Source organism: Neocloeon triangulifer, unplaced genomic scaffold, assembly GCF_031216515.1.
Source record: "Neocloeon triangulifer isolate White Clay Creek 2 clone unplaced genomic scaffold, ASM3121651v1 ptg000017l, whole genome shotgun sequence".
Lineage (NCBI taxonomy): Eukaryota > Metazoa > Arthropoda > Insecta > Ephemeroptera > Baetidae > Neocloeon > Neocloeon triangulifer.
This window is the reverse complement of record NW_026775559.1, coordinates 6,555,085-6,571,716: the sequence shown is the minus strand read 5'-3', so window position 1 is coordinate 6,571,716 and position 16,632 is coordinate 6,555,085. Positions and strand designations below refer to the sequence as shown.

Here is a 16,632-nt window from a genome sequence, read left to right as displayed (position 1 = left end):
TAATTTTAACTACACTTTTTATACCAATTACAATATATGTGATTTTGATTTTTTCGTCCCTCCGCGGGAGGCCATTGCCAAAAATAAAAATGAAGTACATTCATGAAAAGTAATTGCGATTTGTTGATCTCCCATAAAAGGTTATCTGCATGCAAAAGGCAAGGCTGAATTTCACCTGTTAATTTTGTTCACATATATGACACTTAAAAATTAAACGTGGTAATTAAGGCTTGTACTAACACATACACACGCACTTATGAGGTTTAAAGGAAGGTTAAACATCAAAAGTCATCGTGCTATGCTTTGTTGTCCGCGTCAGATTTGCTTGTGCAACAAATGCTGATTGGTATATGTAATTGTGATGAGATCTTTAGTCAATTACTGTGATTATTTGATTAAATAATTTCACAATTATTTCTTGATTCTGATTACACAACAAGCATAAAAATCTATAAATTTCTAACAACGAAAGTTCATATCCATATTTTTTTTACCAATAATTTCGAACAAAATTATGTACATTTCTGATGACACCACATTTTTTTTCAAGATAAAAAGTATTAAATTGCAGGATAAAATCGTGGTTTTTACACCAGAGGCGGTGGCACGTACGCGCAATTTCACGGCGGACATACCTTTGACGTGCCGAGTTTGACAAAGGCACATGGCTTGTTCATTAATTTTAAAGTGCACCACAAACGTGGCTGACAAATGATACTTCATCATTGTCGACACTGTCGCACTGCGGCGCACATTCAACCGAATGATAGTTATTTGCGTTTCGTTTCCTCACACGCTGCAATTTCACTTGAATGTACTGATTTTGAAACCGTCTTTTAGTTCACTGTCGAGCATCTCGTCCACGTTGAATTTTGGCAGTAGGGTGTTCTTGCGGGGAGCACCGTGACCCGGTCGACCCCAGAACTTGGTCCAAGTTTCAAAGTGCATTTGACATGATTCCACCTCACGCCTACGCAACTCCTAAATGGAATAGAATGAAATTTAATGCCTCAATATTATTGGAAATTATTCAAATTATAAAAAAACAATCCCAAAACATTTTTCAGCAAAGGATGTTTATTTTTTAACTGTGAACTTTCTTTTTTTGATCTTAAAAAATATGCTACTTGTATTTATTCTATTATTGGCATCATATAAAATTAATAATTTCCGTTATCTTCATTAATTTTTGTTTGTAGTTGACGGTCCGATTAAGAACTTTCTTTTATCTGGTCAGGTATGTGGCGGAGGCCGTGATGATTTCGGCCAAAAGTAAAATATATATGCGGAGAAGAAAGAAAGTTGACTCGGTGAAATATGGTGGTGCGACTGCATATAAAAAACACAATCACACACGCCAGACGAAAAACGAGATGCAAGACAGCACAGTGCTATTAATCTTTTTGCAGTGGCGCAGTGTAATCTGACTCCAAATGAATGGCCACTTTTTGTCAATGAAAAAGGAAAACGCACCTGACGGAATTTTGGAAAGGAAAATTTTCGTCCTTACCTCGAGTTTCTTCTGCTTGTACATAACCTGCCGACGCAATGTCTGCACCATATCGTGGTCCTCCTGCAGATGTCTGGCTTCAGGGAATCTGAAAAATATTTTTTTAATCAGTCAAGGACTGTGGGTCGTGGGATGACAAACATGGGCATTAAACATAGCGAAAATATTAAATGTGCGCATTTGTGTGCATCTCTAGAAATAAAACAAGTTTGCCTTTATGACAAGCAAGACAAGTGTATGGTCTTAACTCATGAATTGACCTAAAATTGCAAGAGTTAAATTTCATAATACGTGTACGCCATAATAGAATTGGATGGTTCTGGAAAACAATATTCATAATATTGCAAAAGGCAAACTGAATTTTGCTGAAATATATTTTTCCTGGGAAATTAAGTATAACAGCTTATTGATTATGTATTTTTTTATTATTATTAATATTTAGTTTAAAATATAGTTCATATTTTTTTTTAACAATTTTTCTTGTTATTTATATGTAATTTACTTTAATTAGTCTACCCATTTGTACTGCTCACCCATGGAATACAATTCTTTGGTAATATCAGAAATTAATTTTAAGAAATCATGAGATTATTTTAACACTGCTCACAGCTTAAAACATCTTCACTTTGGATTAACTGGGTATGAATACAATTAATGAAAAAAAATCTAGATCTTTATACAGCATAAATTTTAAATTATTTCTGCTTACAATTATTTGCTTTGTCGACTGAAACTGTTAAAACTTAATTTAAATTTATTTTACACACGCAAAATAATTCAAAAAGATGAACAACAAACATTCCTGCTTTTGATGTTTAATATCAGCCAGCATCTTTTAATGCCAAGCGAGATTTACGCGCTGCCAAGTGCAAGAAACACTCTCGCCCGCAATGAAAACCATAATTATTGCTCCTTTCGTAATTTTAAAACGCGTGTACGTACACGTTTGCAAACAAGAACGACTCGCCATTCATCATGCACGCGTTTGCAAGCCGAAAATCGCGCGCAGTCCCAGATAGAGGTCAGAGACGCGGCTGCTGAGAAAGTGCTTGTTTGACACTTTATTTGAAGATGTTATAAAAATTCGACGATTATTTGCCCAGGCTGCGAATGAAAGTACAAATGACGGAGAAAGAAATCTCCTGGGGAATTAACGCACTGCCTTTTTTGTTTGTTTAATTGCGATGCTCGCTTTGCAGATGTAATTTGGAGTCGTGCGCGCATCTGCGGCTCTGGAGTAATTTCGTGCACTAAGTCGTGCATCGCAAATCAAAATTCCGGGAGCATCTCGAGCATTTTCTCTTGTCAATCAAAAGTTCAAAGTTTCTCAAATGATTAATGTGTGCAGATGTTGCTAAATTTTATACTCACCCACGCACTTGAAGCCGCGTTACGTCTGTGGTGTTCAAAGGGTGCCGCGAGTGCAAAATATCAAAGTGTCGCTCTTTCAGCAAAGGCACCAGTTCCTGGCCCTGAAATTTCAATTTCCAATAGGCAATGTTAATACAAATTTATAAATTGAAGATCACATTTTTAAATACCCCATTTTTTAATTTTAAGAAACAATATGAAACAAATAATAAACTAAGTTATAGGCAAGAGAAAAATCCTTTTTTTATTGTTTTTTGATTTTGAAATATTTATCAGTGTCAGAATGAAACTTGAGAACTACACGCTATCCCAGTTTTTTATATTAGCTATACAGGGGCCATTCATCGAAAGTGTGAAAGTGATTAATTCCGATGATTCTCCAAAATCAACGTTACTCTTTGTTTCCTAGCTGAATAAGTGGTGCTAAATATTTACTCAATCAATCACTTTTCCCACGTGAGAAAAACAACAATGATATAACGACACCGTCACTCTTTTAAAAATACTGTCAATACGTCGCCCCCAAACGTCTTTGTCTTTTTCGACTTCAGGTGCAAATGTTTGGTTTGTGGTGCTGGTCAGAAGAAAGAAAGTCAAAACTTATTGTAGCTTTCCGCCAAGTGCAATTGAAATAATATGCCTGCCAGCTATTTGATGACCCAGAACATTGCCAAAAGTGATGTCACGAGCTCGGAAGAATCAGTCTTCATTATTATATACTAAAAACGTGCTGCTCATTGTTTCGCGCTGAAATGCTGAACAATGCGTGAGTTCTTTGATGTGGCTTCACAGCCGCATTTTATTGACCATGAGGTAAAGAATGAAATGCGTGTTCACTCACTAATTTTAAATACAAATGCTAATAAAATAATAATTGCGCAGAAAATCTCGGCGCGGCTTCCCATGAGCGAGTTCAATTTTTTACGCTTACATAGTTCCAATTCATAAAAATCCAAAAACTTTTAGAAGATTGATGACACACGCATATTATTTTTCGTTGAGGGCGTGTGCGCATTTGAAAGTCACGCAGGCAAACACATGCAAACAGAAATACTATAATTAATTGTGCTCACAACCCACAAGTGGTGCAATTTGAATCTATTGCTTACAGAATAGAAAACTTTGTGAAATACAGTTATAATTTGTGCACAAATATGAGCATGAGATGTTACACATTGCCTAACAAGGAAATTGAAAAAAGAAAAGTTGTAAAAAAATTAGTTGTTAATTTTTTTCCTGATTATTAATTACCTTATGATGACTAAGAAAATTTCAGTTTATGCAAAGTCTTTTTGTGTGCAATTTACCTTGCCAGGCAAAGTTATGTGTTAATAATATTATGTTTTTAATTAACTTTGTATTAATTTAAAAGGAACCAAAACCTATAAACAAGAAGTTACAGGATTTAATAAACTTCAATGTCTTTTCTCACTTAAGTTTTAAGTTTTCACTTTAGATTTGTTATTATTATTTTTTTTTTTTAATCCTTTGAATCATTTAAATGGTTTTAATGTTGCAGTGATAAATCCATTTTTTAGTACATTCAATAATACCTGATTTACTTTTGGTAGTGTTGTGCAATTTTCGTGATTGTCTGTGCTGGTGCGTTGTCCACCTATCTCTTCTCTGTAGCTCAGATTTGGATCACTATTCGACCAGCCCTGAAATTTTGACACATTACAGTTTCTCAATTTAATTGAAATAATATTCTTTTTAAAATGCTCTATTGAGGTACTGATGAAAGAAGATGCGTCCTTGGTGTACAAAAAGCATCTTTGAACGCACTAATCGCAAGCACACAGCAGCACAAAGCTGTTGATATTTCACTATAGTGTTTGACATTTAAAATATATAAAAGATGTGACACGATAAAATTGTGAGTGAAAATGACAACTTTTTGAAATTTGCTTGATCTGCGTGAAAGGGAATTTTCCCGCACACTTTATTCATTTCATTTGATTTTTATTGACCTTTCTAACAAAACGCGCCGGCAGACGACCCAAGTCATTCACACGTGCGTTCAGACAATCAATATAAATTTTCTCTTTGTGGAAAACATTTCTTCCCCCGCACCTTCTTTGCCTTTTTCGGTAAGCAACACGTACACAAATATGAAATTATTATTCGCGTACACTCCCTTTATTAATGGCATAGCGAATATGTAGAGAGAAATTCCTACTCACATCTTCTCTTTTTATTCAAGAGTGAGCAAAGACACCGCCGATATTTTTATCCAGCCCATCTTTTGTCAGCGAAAGTTGTTTTCCGGGGGAACACTTGTTAGACGATTTAAATGCAAAATAAAGATCTGCAGAGACGAAATGAACGAATGGTTTTCGCTGTCAAAAGCCGTAACTCACCAAAAGAGGCAAGTTTATATGCAAAGAGGAGAATGAAACTCAATCAGTGCTGAATATAAATCTCTTTCATTATCCTCGCGATTATTTTTGCCTGGATTTTAGAAATTTTTTCTTGCATATATATAGTATATATGCAGTTATATATTATATACTGATGATGAGTTTTATGACTTTTATTAATCGATCAATGTATGATAAAAAAAGGAGTGCACACGTCGTTTAATGCCGAGAAAGGTGCGAGAATAGTGGATAGTTTTCTCGCCGACCGCAAACACGTGTCAAAATTTCTTTTCGATCCCTTTGTAAGTTAATGCCAATTACGTTCGGGTGCCACAAGAATGACATTTATGTAAATCAGGGTCAAACCAGCACTCGGTGGAGACGGGTCGAGTCGCGGTGAGTGTGTGATAATCAACCGCGCACTCGAGCCTGCTATTCTCACGCGAATCGTGGAAATGAAAAAGCAGCTTGCACATAGCAGAGTGTGAGGTGTGTTGTTGATTCTGCACGAAAATAGTTTTTTTTTTCTAAAAAATAAGCGCCTCAACACATTTATGGATGGTTTCATTCAAATTATATTAGCGTAAGCAATTATTGCTAGGTTGGTCTGACTATGAGCAAAATTCAAAATTAGGAATGTTTTAATTAAAAAATCAGCATTTGCAGTTGGTGGCTCCAACAAAAAGCCAAACAAAACTGCTTACCAAAGATTGCAAAAATCGTCTTTGGGTACTCCTTTGCGCCCTCCAAGGAGTGCCACCTGGCCCAGGTCGACCCCAGGGCGAGGGAGCTCCTAACTGACATAGTTTTATATTTATTTTTTGACCAACTCTTTTCAATTTTCCTAAATATATAGTAAAAAATAAAGAAGAGGAGTCTGTTTCAAATAAAATTATTGATTATCTTGGACTGTAATAAACTTTTGTGCCATACAACTTCTATCACTTCATAATAATTAATATTTCCAATTAATTTTTAGCTTGGAGGAGACTTTTCTCCTCTTAATTACGCGTTGAAAAGTTGAAAATTCTGAGTATCTGCGTTTGTTTAGCAGAGTAGCAGCGGAATCCTGGCTAAAACTTTACAGCTAAACAGAGATTTTTCCCGAAATAGTATCAGGCGCGCATGTAGCGGTAGGAGGTACCTTCTCTCTATATGCACGAATCTCTCCGTTTACACACAGCTTTTGGGTATTGAACAGAATTTAGTAACTTGCCATTTTGCGGATCTCCTGGTTGCAATTTCGCCAAGTTTCACCCTGGAGTTTCCTTTTTTCGGTTACCATAGCATCTAAGAATAAAATTATCCAATTTCATAAATTACCGATAAAAAATTTGATTTTATGAGCGCACCCAGCTCAGTTTTGTACTCATTTTGTTGCGTTGGGGAGGCTCTGTACCGCATTTCTATTTCTACACACTTCTTCGCCGGGTCCTGGAACCTGATGGCAGGGTCCATTTTGAGCACCGTCTGCATTTTTCCCGATTTCGTCCGCAAAGGTGCTCCGGCTCCTGGTCGGCCCATGTCCAACGCGGGTATTATCTTTTGTACAGACTTTGTTTGGTTTTGAATAATTAAATGACAAATATTTTTGCCTGTTTACCGGTCCTTTCAGGTCAATGAACTTTCTCTTTCTCAGGTCCTCCGTTGGGGCTCCGCAGCCCGGCCTGCCCCAAGGGTTGTAATTGCTGAGCAGGTCGCGAGCCTTTTATTAAATAATAATTTTTATTTGTAACATGCTTCATAAAAAAAAATCGAAATTTATTTATATTTATGTTTCTATATTTTCTTAAAATAAAATATTCATTTAGACAAAAATACTTATTTTCTAACAACCCAGAAAGAATTAATTTAAAAAATATATTTTCCACAATTTTAATTTTTATATAATTATGTTATTTTTTAATTTAAAAAAAATTCCAATACAAATTGAACCTCTCTTTGGTCCTTAAGACGGTCGATCCAATTCTGGCGCTGCTTGGTCCTCCACAGGGATTCTCCTTCCTGAATGATGCCCTTCTCGCGGGCGCGGCGCCTCTCGAATTCACCTGACCCTTCACGCAGCACAGACATCGCACCCTTTCCGCACCACTCAAGGCATAGCTAAATTGATGCCAATCTCTCTCAAAAAATTAATAACATTCCCAGGCCATCTCCAAGTTCCGTGAGCATAGTAACAATTTGGACGGGTTATATCGATTTTTTCAGTGTAAAGAAATTTGGAAAACGCGGCCGCTGCATTCTGGAGCGCATAGGTTGAATTTCGTCGAACAACTACCCCCAGCGTATCTATGGCGACTGTTAGCTGCGATTACGAGCAGTTCCACCCACCCATTAAATCTCTTTTGTGTTTTTGTCACAAAAAATAATACAAAGTCACCCTTCTTTGAACTCTCAAGTATATCTACGTACTATTATTATCCCCAAAGTTGTAAATTGGCCTGAAATGTCCTATTTTCATTTTATTTTAAATCTAATGTAAAACAAGGAAATAAAAATTATTTATTGTAATGCTTCAATTTCCATTTTATTAAACGGCGAAACAACTTGCTCAGCACATTCAAACCCAAAAGTCTTTCATACTCCTTATCATACGCAGCATAAAGTTCAACAAAAATACAAAATCTTTCAAATCTTTGAATGCCGATTAAAAAACTTTAAATGAAAACATCAAATTGGCAATGGGTGATTCTTTTCGGCCAATTGATTCTCTTTATTACATACAAAGTACCGATGAATTTTTTTGACTTGTCAAAAATTCCTCCTTAAGAACAGGAGGACAGGTTGTTCAAAAAAGGTTGGTGTTATTCTCTGTGCACCAGTACGTAGAGTCCGAGGCAAGCAAGCACAGCATACTGAAACATTTTGCAAGGAAGTTTTTAAATTTAAATTTCCTCCATTAATCCATACTACAATTATTTACAATAATTCCTTCCAATTTAACTAAGCCAATTGCCCAGTGGAAATATACTTTTTTCACATTTTTTCTGATATATTTAATCAACTATTATTGAAAAACTGAAATAGTAAAAATTAACTCTTATCTTCAAATAATATTCATTTATTCACACCTTAAACTTCGGATACTCGTTCATGTATATGGTGACCATTCCCACGTATGGGAGAAAACCTCTCGCTCTTCCAACGACATCCTTCTTGGTCAGCCACAGTTGGCCAGGGGCATAGAGTCCTCGGTCATCAACACTGTTGTTGTCACCCTTGGTCAAGAACTTGACTGTTCCATTCTCCCTAAAAAAGTAAAAATTCAATCAACCTCTGGTATTTAAAAATTCACAAGGTAAAACATACTTTTCGTGCAGTTTAAGTACTCTGTGCACAATGGGAATGTCCCTTCCCTCCACCTTGAAGACGACGATCTCTCCGACGCGGACTGGTTCGTCTTGGTAATTTGTCAGGAAGAGGAGATCGCCTCTGTGGAAAGCAGGCTCCATGCTTCCACTAAAAAATTTAATTTAAAAATAGTAAATTTTTTAAGGTGAAATCAAGTTTAAAGAAAGTTTTCCAAAAGGTTTTATTATATTCTGTCTTATATTGCACTCTGCAGCCTCAAAATCTTTTGCGCATTATTTCTTACAGTTGCGAAATAATTTTTTTCTTATTCATTAAGAGATGACGTGGATCACCCTATGACATAATGCGTCATTTCAAATGATGCAATAATATCAAATTGACTATTAGGTATGTATTTATTTAAGTCTCATATCGAATTTAATTTTCTTGGAGCATAAACACCTATAACGCTTCTGAAAATTGTAAACATTTATACACACCTGAGAACAACCACTATGGGACTTTCACTGCCCGTAACCACCATCAGTCCTTTCCAGATCATCAGGGCTGAGGACACGATCATTCCAAAGCTCAGTACCTGGTACAGGAACTGCAAGAAAATGGAATTATTGTCGAAGCCGGCAAAAGCTTATGGTGTTTTCAAAACACAGAAACTGCTCGGTTTTGAGAGAAAAATGGACTGGTATTAAAATTAAATGGGTTTACCTGACGCTTGTTCATCCTTTTAACATCGTCCAGTGCGCTTTGTAACATCTTGGAAGTCCTAATGAAGTCCTTTTCCTTCTCCGACAAATGCCAAGCACCAGATGAAAACCGAAAACAACAAATCTCCTAAATCCACGTCATGTGCTTTAGTAAGAAGTTAGCCGCATTCGCTCCGCGGTTAAAATCAAATAACCGGTTAAAAGCAACATGAAAAATAAATCGATGAGTTTTCTAAGAAATTTCTCATATTTACAATTATGCGGTTTGATTTTTCAGTAAATAAAATTAATTCCATTATTTTTATTTTAATTTACTTCATTATATCAATTGTTAAGCAAATCAATATTATGATAAAAACCGGTTAATTTCAAACATTTTTCCTCAAGTAACCTGGAGGAGATAACTTCATTCCCGTCACCACGTCACTTTCTGCAGCTTTCTGGTGCTGCTCCTCGCACAAACTTGTTTGTCAAAGTAGTTACGCCCCCTTTATCACAGGCTAATGATTTTTCACGTCTCCTCATGCGAAATTCTCGATGCAAAATCAATTGGCCATTCATTGACCGCGATCGTCCGTCTTCTCTGCATTGTAGCGATCCTCAAAATGCAGCTGGCGTCGACGTGATTCATCTTATTTAGTTGGAAAGAGCAATTCTTTCGCAAAATCCTTTTCAGTGGATTGGAAAATAAAAATAAAACAAAGATGGTCCGGACAGCCGAGGAAGAAGATGAAGTCCTTTGAATTTTTATTTCCGGCCATTCCGGCGGTCACCACGACAGCAGACTCTACAGTTCTACTAAAATGTGATAGATATTTCTGAAACTCCACACTCTCTAATTTAAGGCAAGTTATAGTTATTGCGAAATCGTCAATTCAGCGCACTGACAGATCGATGCCCCTCTCTCTCTTACAGCGCGCAGAAAGAAGAATGAATGACATCGGACCAATGGGCTGCAATTCGTCATCGATCTGCACGTACACCGCTTATCGAAACCTGTGATACAGCATGGCCAAAAGCAGGACTCAAGATATTTCATAATCACCATTCACTATTTATACATAACCATAGTGTCTGGCTTTAGCAGTCGACATCTCGGCAACAAACAGGAAAGGTTTGTGGTTTTTTTTTTTTAAATCATACTCCTGATAAAGCAACTTTCTTTTTTAACTTTACTTAATTAATAATGAATGTAAAAACGGCCTTTTTCAATCTTGCACAGACATTTGATTTTTTTTTTAAATAAAAAATGCAAATTTTTAACATTTGATTAATTTTTCTTTGCCATTTCAGGTTTTCAAGATGACTTCTCCAGCTCGGCGCCGACAATTGGAGCAGCAGCAATATGAGATGGAGCGCCTGGTGATCGTAGAGGACGAAGAAGACGAACGCAACGGTGGCCCCTCGGAAAACACCCAGACGCAGAAGTTGATGCACTGCTGTGTGCCGTACTTGGGCATCGTATTGGCCACCGTGTCCAGCCTCTTCTTCTCCCTGTGCTCTGTGATAGTCAAGATTCTGGTGGACATCCACCCAATGGAGCTGGCCACCTGCCGGTTCGTCGGGGTCCTCCTGCCGGCCATCCCGATCCTCATCTACCGCCAGGAGGACCCTTTCCCGCGCGGCTCCCGGCTGGCCCTGATCGCCCGCTGTTTTGTCGGTACCACCGGCCTCATGCTCTCTTTCTACGCCTTCAGACACATGCCCCTTGCCGACGCCTCCGTGGTCGTCTTCAGCGTGCCTGTCTTTGTGGCCGTCTTCGCCCGAATCTTTCTTAAGGAGCCCTGCGGCGTTTTCCACATGGTCACCATCTTTTTGACCTTGATAGGGGTCATGCTGATCACCCGGCCGCCCATGCTGTTCGGCTCGTCCGCCGAGTTGGAAGATGAGTACAGTATGTGGGGCGCCATTGCCGCCTTCTCTGCCACCATCTTTGGCGCCAACGCCTACGTTTTGCTTCGGGCGCTCAAGAGGCTCCACTTTTCAGTCATCATGGCTAATTTCGGGTCGTTTGCAATCTTCCAGACGGTCCTGGTGACCTTTCTGCTGGGTGAATTGTGCATTCCAAGGTGCGGCCGTGACCGTCTGCTGGTTGTCGCCCTGGCCCTCTTCAGCTTTGGAGGACAGATCCTGCTCACTGTGGCTCTGCAGATCGAGCAGGCTGGTCCGGTGGCGCTGGCTCGCACCGCTGACATCGTGTTCGCCTTCATCTGGCAGGTCATGTTCTTCGGCGAGGTGCCTAACAAGTACAGCATCTCTGGCGCCATCCTAGTCACCAGCTCGGTGCTCCTAACTGGCCTGCGAAAGTGGCTGATAGCCCTGCCTGAGGAGGCGCCTCTCCGACAGGCTCTCTGGGTGCTCACTCGATGAAAAGTTTGCTGATTTAATTAAGTGTACAAGTTTTGCCAATGGTGCGGTGAAAACAAAGGTGCTTGTTGTGAAACTACTTGATTGTCACGTGAAATAATTCCTCCACATTTTTGTGCCCAAGAATCGATATTATTGTTGCCTCAGTATTTTTTTTTATGAATCCCATGCCTGCTTTGCCTCCTCCGATTATTTTCTCTATACTGAAAACTTGACTAATTTTTCACTTTGGAATTGTTAGATGTTTAGTGTAATACAAATTAACATTCTGATTAGGGTATTACAAGATTGAGGAGAACTTTTTAAGACGTTCTCCAGTTTGGAAGTACGTTTGAGTCGGCGGTGTTTTCACTGTTGTTCATGCACAATATTTTGGGCGAATTTTGGCTTATTTTCTTAATTGATCTAAAACGTTTTGAGAAAAATTTCTATAAAAGTTCTTGAAGTTTTATCTTCATGAGTGAATACTAGAACGTAATTTACTGCCAGCAGTTTTCTCAACAAAACTCAAGTTTGGTAATCATGATAAAGCAATTAGTGAGCAGTTTATAGTTGATTAAGAGCGATTATGACAGAAATATCACTTTTGTATACTTAAAATCACACATCACATGATTGATAATAAAAATATAACATTATTATAATGCTAGTCATACTCAATAAAAGGCATAGTGTGAGTCTCAAGACGAAAATAAAATATGCATTACTTTATTTCTAATTTTAAATTAATACCTGATGGCGTGATAAAAATATTAGATACATAAATTAATAATTTGTTAAAAATACCTAAGAAAATTGTTTTAAATTTATTATTATTATAATATTGTATATGTATTAAATTATTTTACTTAAATTTTTATTTCTACCCTTTTGTAAATAACGAATAAAAATTATTATAGATTGCCACCAAGTAACAGAAAAATTAAATTTTATTAAACCTCTTTTTTCGCGGTACATGAATACTTTTGTGAGTTTAAACCGCGGCCGACCGGTTTCTGCGCAGTAGCCAATTTTCACTTCTGCGCCGATTATTTGACTGTCACCGTGCCTTTACGAAAGCTTCCAATGTGCAGTTGTTTTGCTCGCCCACCCTTTGTTTACTTGTCGCGTTGCCATCAACAAAATCGCCAAAAACACGCGAATTTCAATTTCGCGACGGGTTATCCTTGTCAGGATCGTTGGCGCAGCCGAACCTTCGTTCAAATGAGGTACAATTTTGGCCAAATGCCTTCATTAGACCACCCTATAGTCAACTGAAATTCGCCTCTCTCTTTGTTACAGTCCGTAGCCGGCAGGTGAGCGGTGTCGGGACGCTTTGTGATCTGCTCGGACGGCGGGACAGCTAGGCAAAGATGAAAATGGCAGACTCGCCGCTCGCACATTTGGAGCATTCGCCGCACTCGCGGAAACGGGTCACCTACTTCTACAGCCCAGACGTGGGCAACTTCCACTACGGACCTGGACACCCGATGAAGCCGCACCGCATGTCAGTCACCAACAGCCTGGTGCTCAACTATGGTCTGCACAAGAAGATGCAGATGTACCGACCCTACAAGGCGTCCGTGCACGACATGTGCCGCTTCCACTCGGAGGATTACATTGACTTTTTGCAGAAAGCCACTCCGAGTATGATGCAGAACACGAGCACCAAGTACATGAACAATTACAACGTCGGGGACGATTGTCCAATATTCGACGGCCTCTTCGAATTCTGCTCGTTGTACACCGGCGCTTCTCTGGATGGTGCCACGCGACTCAACAATGGCACTTCGGACATTTGCATCAACTGGTCCGGAGGGTTGCACCACGCCAAGAAGTTTGAGGCATCTGGATTTTGTTACGTCAACGACATTGTCATTGCCATCCTTGAGCTGCTCAAGTTCTACTCCAGGGTGTTGTATATTGACATTGATGTGCACCACGGCGACGGGGTGCAAGAGGCCTTTTACCTCACAGACAGGGTCATGACCGTGTCCTTCCATAAGTACGGAAACGGGTTCTTCCCAGCCACTGGCGATATGTACGAGATTGGATATGAAAATGGACGATATTACTCAGTTAATGTTCCTCTAAGGTAATTATTATGTACTAAATAGAAAAATTGCTTTTAAAGTAAATTTATTGGCAAAATGTGAACATTTTCAAGCAATATTGCATTATGTGGATTATTCCAATATTCTTCACTAAATTTAGATTTTAATTTAAATTTTCATGAAACCTTCATGATGCCCCAATTAGTGTATTTAGCCACTTTTTGAGTCTTTGTTTTCATAAGGGATTAAAGTTTGAAAACTTTATTTATTAAATGTTGTCAATTGCACCTTATTAGAAAAATCTGCAACCACTATTTAAATTTGAATTTCTGTGGCACAATTTTTTTTGCCATATTAATGCTTGAAAAAATAATAACTTTATGAGATGTCTATTATTATCTATATTTTAATGTGTTTTTTCTTTTCACAGAGAGGGAATCGATGACGCCAGCTATTTGCCCGTCTTCAAACCAGTAATCCAGTCGGTGATGGAGTACTACCAACCCACAGCAATTGTTCTCCAGTGTGGAGCTGATTCTCTGGCCAACGACCGCCTTGGTTGCTTTTCGTTGACCACCAAAGGTCACGGCGAGTGTGTCCGTTTTGTTCGGGACCTGAATGTGCCCCTACTTACCCTTGGTGGTGGTGGTTACACCCTGAGGAATGTGGCCCGCGCCTGGACCTATGAAACTTCTCTGTTGTGCAATGAGCCTGTCAGTGATGACATTCCTTACAGCGAGTACTTTGAGTACTTTGGTCCCGATTTCACTTTGCACCCGGAGATGGCTTCGAGAATCGACAATGCCAACCCCAAAGGCTATCTTGAGCTGATCACCAAGCATGTCATTGACAACTTGAAGATGCTCCAAGGTGCGCCCTCAGTGCAAATGCAAGACGTCCCACCGTCATTTTTAGATCCTGAGAGGGATGACTTGGCAATGGACTCCGTTGACCCTGACTCAAAGGTAAACATCATTAGGTTCAGAGAAATGAAATGAAATTTTATTTTGTATTAGTCTCTTTTCAAGAAATGAAAGTGACATAAATTAAAAATAAAATTGCCTAAAACCATACTGCTGTTTTTGATAAGTCATATTTTGGTGGCAGTTTATCGTTTATATTTATCAATTTTAATCTAAATCTTTGTATAAATTTCTTCTTGTAGATGGATGACGACAAGATCGTTGATGCGCAAAATGAATATTATGATGGTGACAGAGATAACGACAAAGACGAGGAGGACTCGCCATCCGGAGCAAATCTGACCATTGCAGAAACATCACCCTCATCAACCCCCACCCCCGCGCCCACCCCTCCGTCCTCGCAGTCGCAGCCAATCAACCCTGCGACCACCTCCTCTGTAACCACCAGCACAAGCCAGCCGCCGGTCAGCACATAGCAGGTTGCTGCAAGGCCAAGCTGTTTGCAGCCGGTGGTCCTTTTGCACCGGACATCCGATGCTCAGTGAAGGAAAAACGCTCAGGTGCGCAGGAGGTGGAAAGTTGCTCAGTTTTCATCAGTTGATCACTACTCAGTATTAAGCTGGAGAGAATTAATTAACAATTGCACTATTTTTATGTGAAATTTGTGTATAGTACGCAGGACGCGTTTACGTCGTAGTTGGATTCTTTGAAGTCTTCTTTTTTCAGCTGACAGTTTACATCCCAATTTTTGTTGGCCGTATTGTTGTCGCTCACTCGCTCTCTTTCAGTGCAATATTTTGACTGACCAGACATGTAGAGTTGACTATATTTTATTCAATTTGTACATTTCAACTTGCATTTTAAGGAGAAACTCTTACGGTGTAGTTACGTTTCGCTTTTAATTGTACATGCATTCATTAGGTGTTAAGTGTAATTTAAGCATTTGTGATATAATTCTAACACATTAAACAAAACATTTTCACAAAAGTTATTTTACTTGAATAAATACATATCTATACAAATAGTGAATTTGAATTCCAAATCAACGTCTAGATTTATCGTTTATTTCTAATAATAAGAGAAAAATGATATGTATTTGAAAGTGTTCGATTAAGGCACCAATTAGTAGTCAAATGGACTTTGGAGCCAACATAAATTTGCCTTAATTGGACCTCAATTGAGAGGCGCCGGTTCTTCCTGATTTCACCTTCCGGCGCAGTCATTCTTTTTTAATTTGTAATTATTATAACAGAAAGCAGGCGCGTGAAAAATTTCGCTGTTGAATATAAAGGAGAATTTTCTCGAGAAAACCATAAAAGAGACTTTCGGACGAGTCCGTTGATTGATTCCAATTGTCACGAGGAGGCGACGCGGACACACGCGATTATTTGAAGACATTCCGTAATCCTTGAACCGGAGCGCTGACCTGAAGTGACGCTCACTGTCACTCTTCGCATATTGACAGTCACTCAAATCACTGCGTGCTCAGCGCCAGCTCAGACCTGACCTCCGGACGACTGCTGGTTATAAGACAATGAAACGACGACGGTCCAATTTGTGGCCGACGCGCCGATTGTTGATCGATTATTGGTCGCGTTGGGTAATTGACGACGCGTTATGTAACTGCCGTGCAATACATACGCAATTCATCAAAATGATTGTTCATTTTATAATTTGTTATTATCAAGAGTGCTTTTGTAAACAGAAAATTAGATATAAATTTATATAATATTCCTCAAATGGCTCAAATACGCCTGAGAAATCTGAAATAATTGGAATGGAGAATAAAAAACTAGGGGCGAAAGGTTATGCCGCCTGCTAGACGCCGGCGTATGTTCACAACTTTATATAAATCTGAAATATATTTCGAAATCTCTAATGATAAACGCAATTTAGTTTATTGTAAACGATTTATTATTTACATAAATAAATTATCAAATGAAAATTTAAGTTCAATTTACTGACTAAAATATTTCGTTTATATATAAATTTTTTTTAAGAATTTGTCAGTAATTTTCCTCAGGCACAATCGTCAATTTTGTGGAGTTTGTT

General features: G+C 38.6%; 4 protein-coding genes across 4 annotated transcripts; 2 read left to right on the top strand and 2 right to left on the bottom strand.

The window, feature by feature from the left end:
* Positions 1–718: 718 nt before the first annotated feature.
* On the bottom strand, positions 719–7,432 carry LOC132203350 (uncharacterized). The gene is made up of 8 exons (XM_059631065.1): positions 7,177–7,432; positions 6,845–6,946; positions 6,594–6,783; positions 6,458–6,531; positions 4,435–4,542; positions 2,882–2,982; positions 1,511–1,598; positions 719–981 (listed from the first exon to the last, which is right to left on the bottom strand). Exons 1-8 carry the CDS (start codon positions 7,312–7,314, stop codon positions 805–807), a joined length of 978 nt encoding a protein of 325 aa, XP_059487048.1. The 5' UTR covers positions 7,315–7,432; the 3' UTR covers positions 719–804.
* Positions 7,433–7,903: 471 nt separating this feature from the next.
* Positions 7,904–9,419, bottom strand: LOC132203155 (signal peptidase complex catalytic subunit SEC11A). Its single transcript, XM_059630691.1, has 5 exons — positions 9,259–9,419; positions 9,033–9,142; positions 8,551–8,700; positions 8,313–8,490; positions 7,904–8,096 (listed from the first exon to the last, which is right to left on the bottom strand). Exons 1-5 carry the CDS (start codon positions 9,304–9,306, stop codon positions 8,046–8,048), a joined length of 537 nt encoding a protein of 178 aa, XP_059486674.1. The 5' UTR covers positions 9,307–9,419; the 3' UTR covers positions 7,904–8,045.
* Positions 9,420–10,176: 757 nt separating this feature from the next.
* On the top strand, positions 10,177–12,461 carry LOC132203154 (solute carrier family 35 member G1-like). Its single transcript, XM_059630690.1, has 2 exons — positions 10,177–10,371; positions 10,551–12,461. The coding sequence occupies exon 2, from the start codon at positions 10,560–10,562 to the stop codon at positions 11,625–11,627; it is 1,068 nt and encodes a 355-aa protein (XP_059486673.1). The 5' UTR covers positions 10,177–10,371; positions 10,551–10,559; the 3' UTR covers positions 11,628–12,461.
* A 193-nt stretch (positions 12,462–12,654) lies between these two features.
* LOC132203153 (histone deacetylase 3) lies at positions 12,655–15,619 on the top strand. The gene is made up of 4 exons (XM_059630688.1): positions 12,655–12,832; positions 12,906–13,698; positions 14,088–14,622; positions 14,823–15,619. The coding sequence occupies exons 2-4, from the start codon at positions 12,977–12,979 to the stop codon at positions 15,054–15,056; spliced, it is 1,491 nt and encodes a 496-aa protein (XP_059486671.1). The 5' UTR covers positions 12,655–12,832; positions 12,906–12,976; the 3' UTR covers positions 15,057–15,619.
* Positions 15,620–16,632: the final 1,013 nt, after the last annotated feature.

What these genes read in the sequence shown, in the direction of transcription:
- LOC132203350 (XM_059631065.1), bottom strand. Translation starts at nt 7,314, where the DNA reads ATGTCTGTGCTGCGTGAAGGGTCAGGTGAATTCGAGAGGCGCCGCGCC. An exon ending in GTCTTAAGGACCAAAGAGAG is followed by an intron (nt 6,947 to 7,176) that starts GTTCAATTTGTA and finishes ATTTAATAAAAG; the next exon opens with GCTCGCGACCTGCTCAGCAA. An exon ending in ACAAGCAGAAGAAACTCGAG is followed by an intron (nt 982 to 1,510) that starts GTAAGGACGAAA and finishes TATTCCATTTAG; the next exon opens with GAGTTGCGTAGGCGTGAGGT.
- LOC132203155 (XM_059630691.1), bottom strand. Translation starts at nt 9,306, where the DNA reads ATGTTACAAAGCGCACTGGACGATGTTAAAAGGATGAACAAGCGTCAG. An exon ending in CCCATAGTGGTTGTTCTCAG is followed by an intron (nt 8,701 to 9,032) that starts GTGTGTATAAAT and finishes TAAATTTTTTAG; the next exon opens with TGGAAGCATGGAGCCTGCTT. An exon ending in GTACTTAAACTGCACGAAAA is followed by an intron (nt 8,491 to 8,550) that starts GTATGTTTTACC and finishes TTACTTTTTTAG; the next exon opens with GGAGAATGGAACAGTCAAGT.
- LOC132203154 (XM_059630690.1), top strand. Translation starts at nt 10,560, where the DNA reads ATGACTTCTCCAGCTCGGCGCCGACAATTGGAGCAGCAGCAATATGAG.
- LOC132203153 (XM_059630688.1), top strand. Translation starts at nt 12,977, where the DNA reads ATGAAAATGGCAGACTCGCCGCTCGCACATTTGGAGCATTCGCCGCAC. An exon ending in TCAGTTAATGTTCCTCTAAG is followed by an intron (nt 13,699 to 14,087) that starts GTAATTATTATG and finishes TTCTTTTCACAG; the next exon opens with AGAGGGAATCGATGACGCCA. An exon ending in CCGTTGACCCTGACTCAAAG is followed by an intron (nt 14,623 to 14,822) that starts GTAAACATCATT and finishes TTCTTCTTGTAG; the next exon opens with ATGGATGACGACAAGATCGT.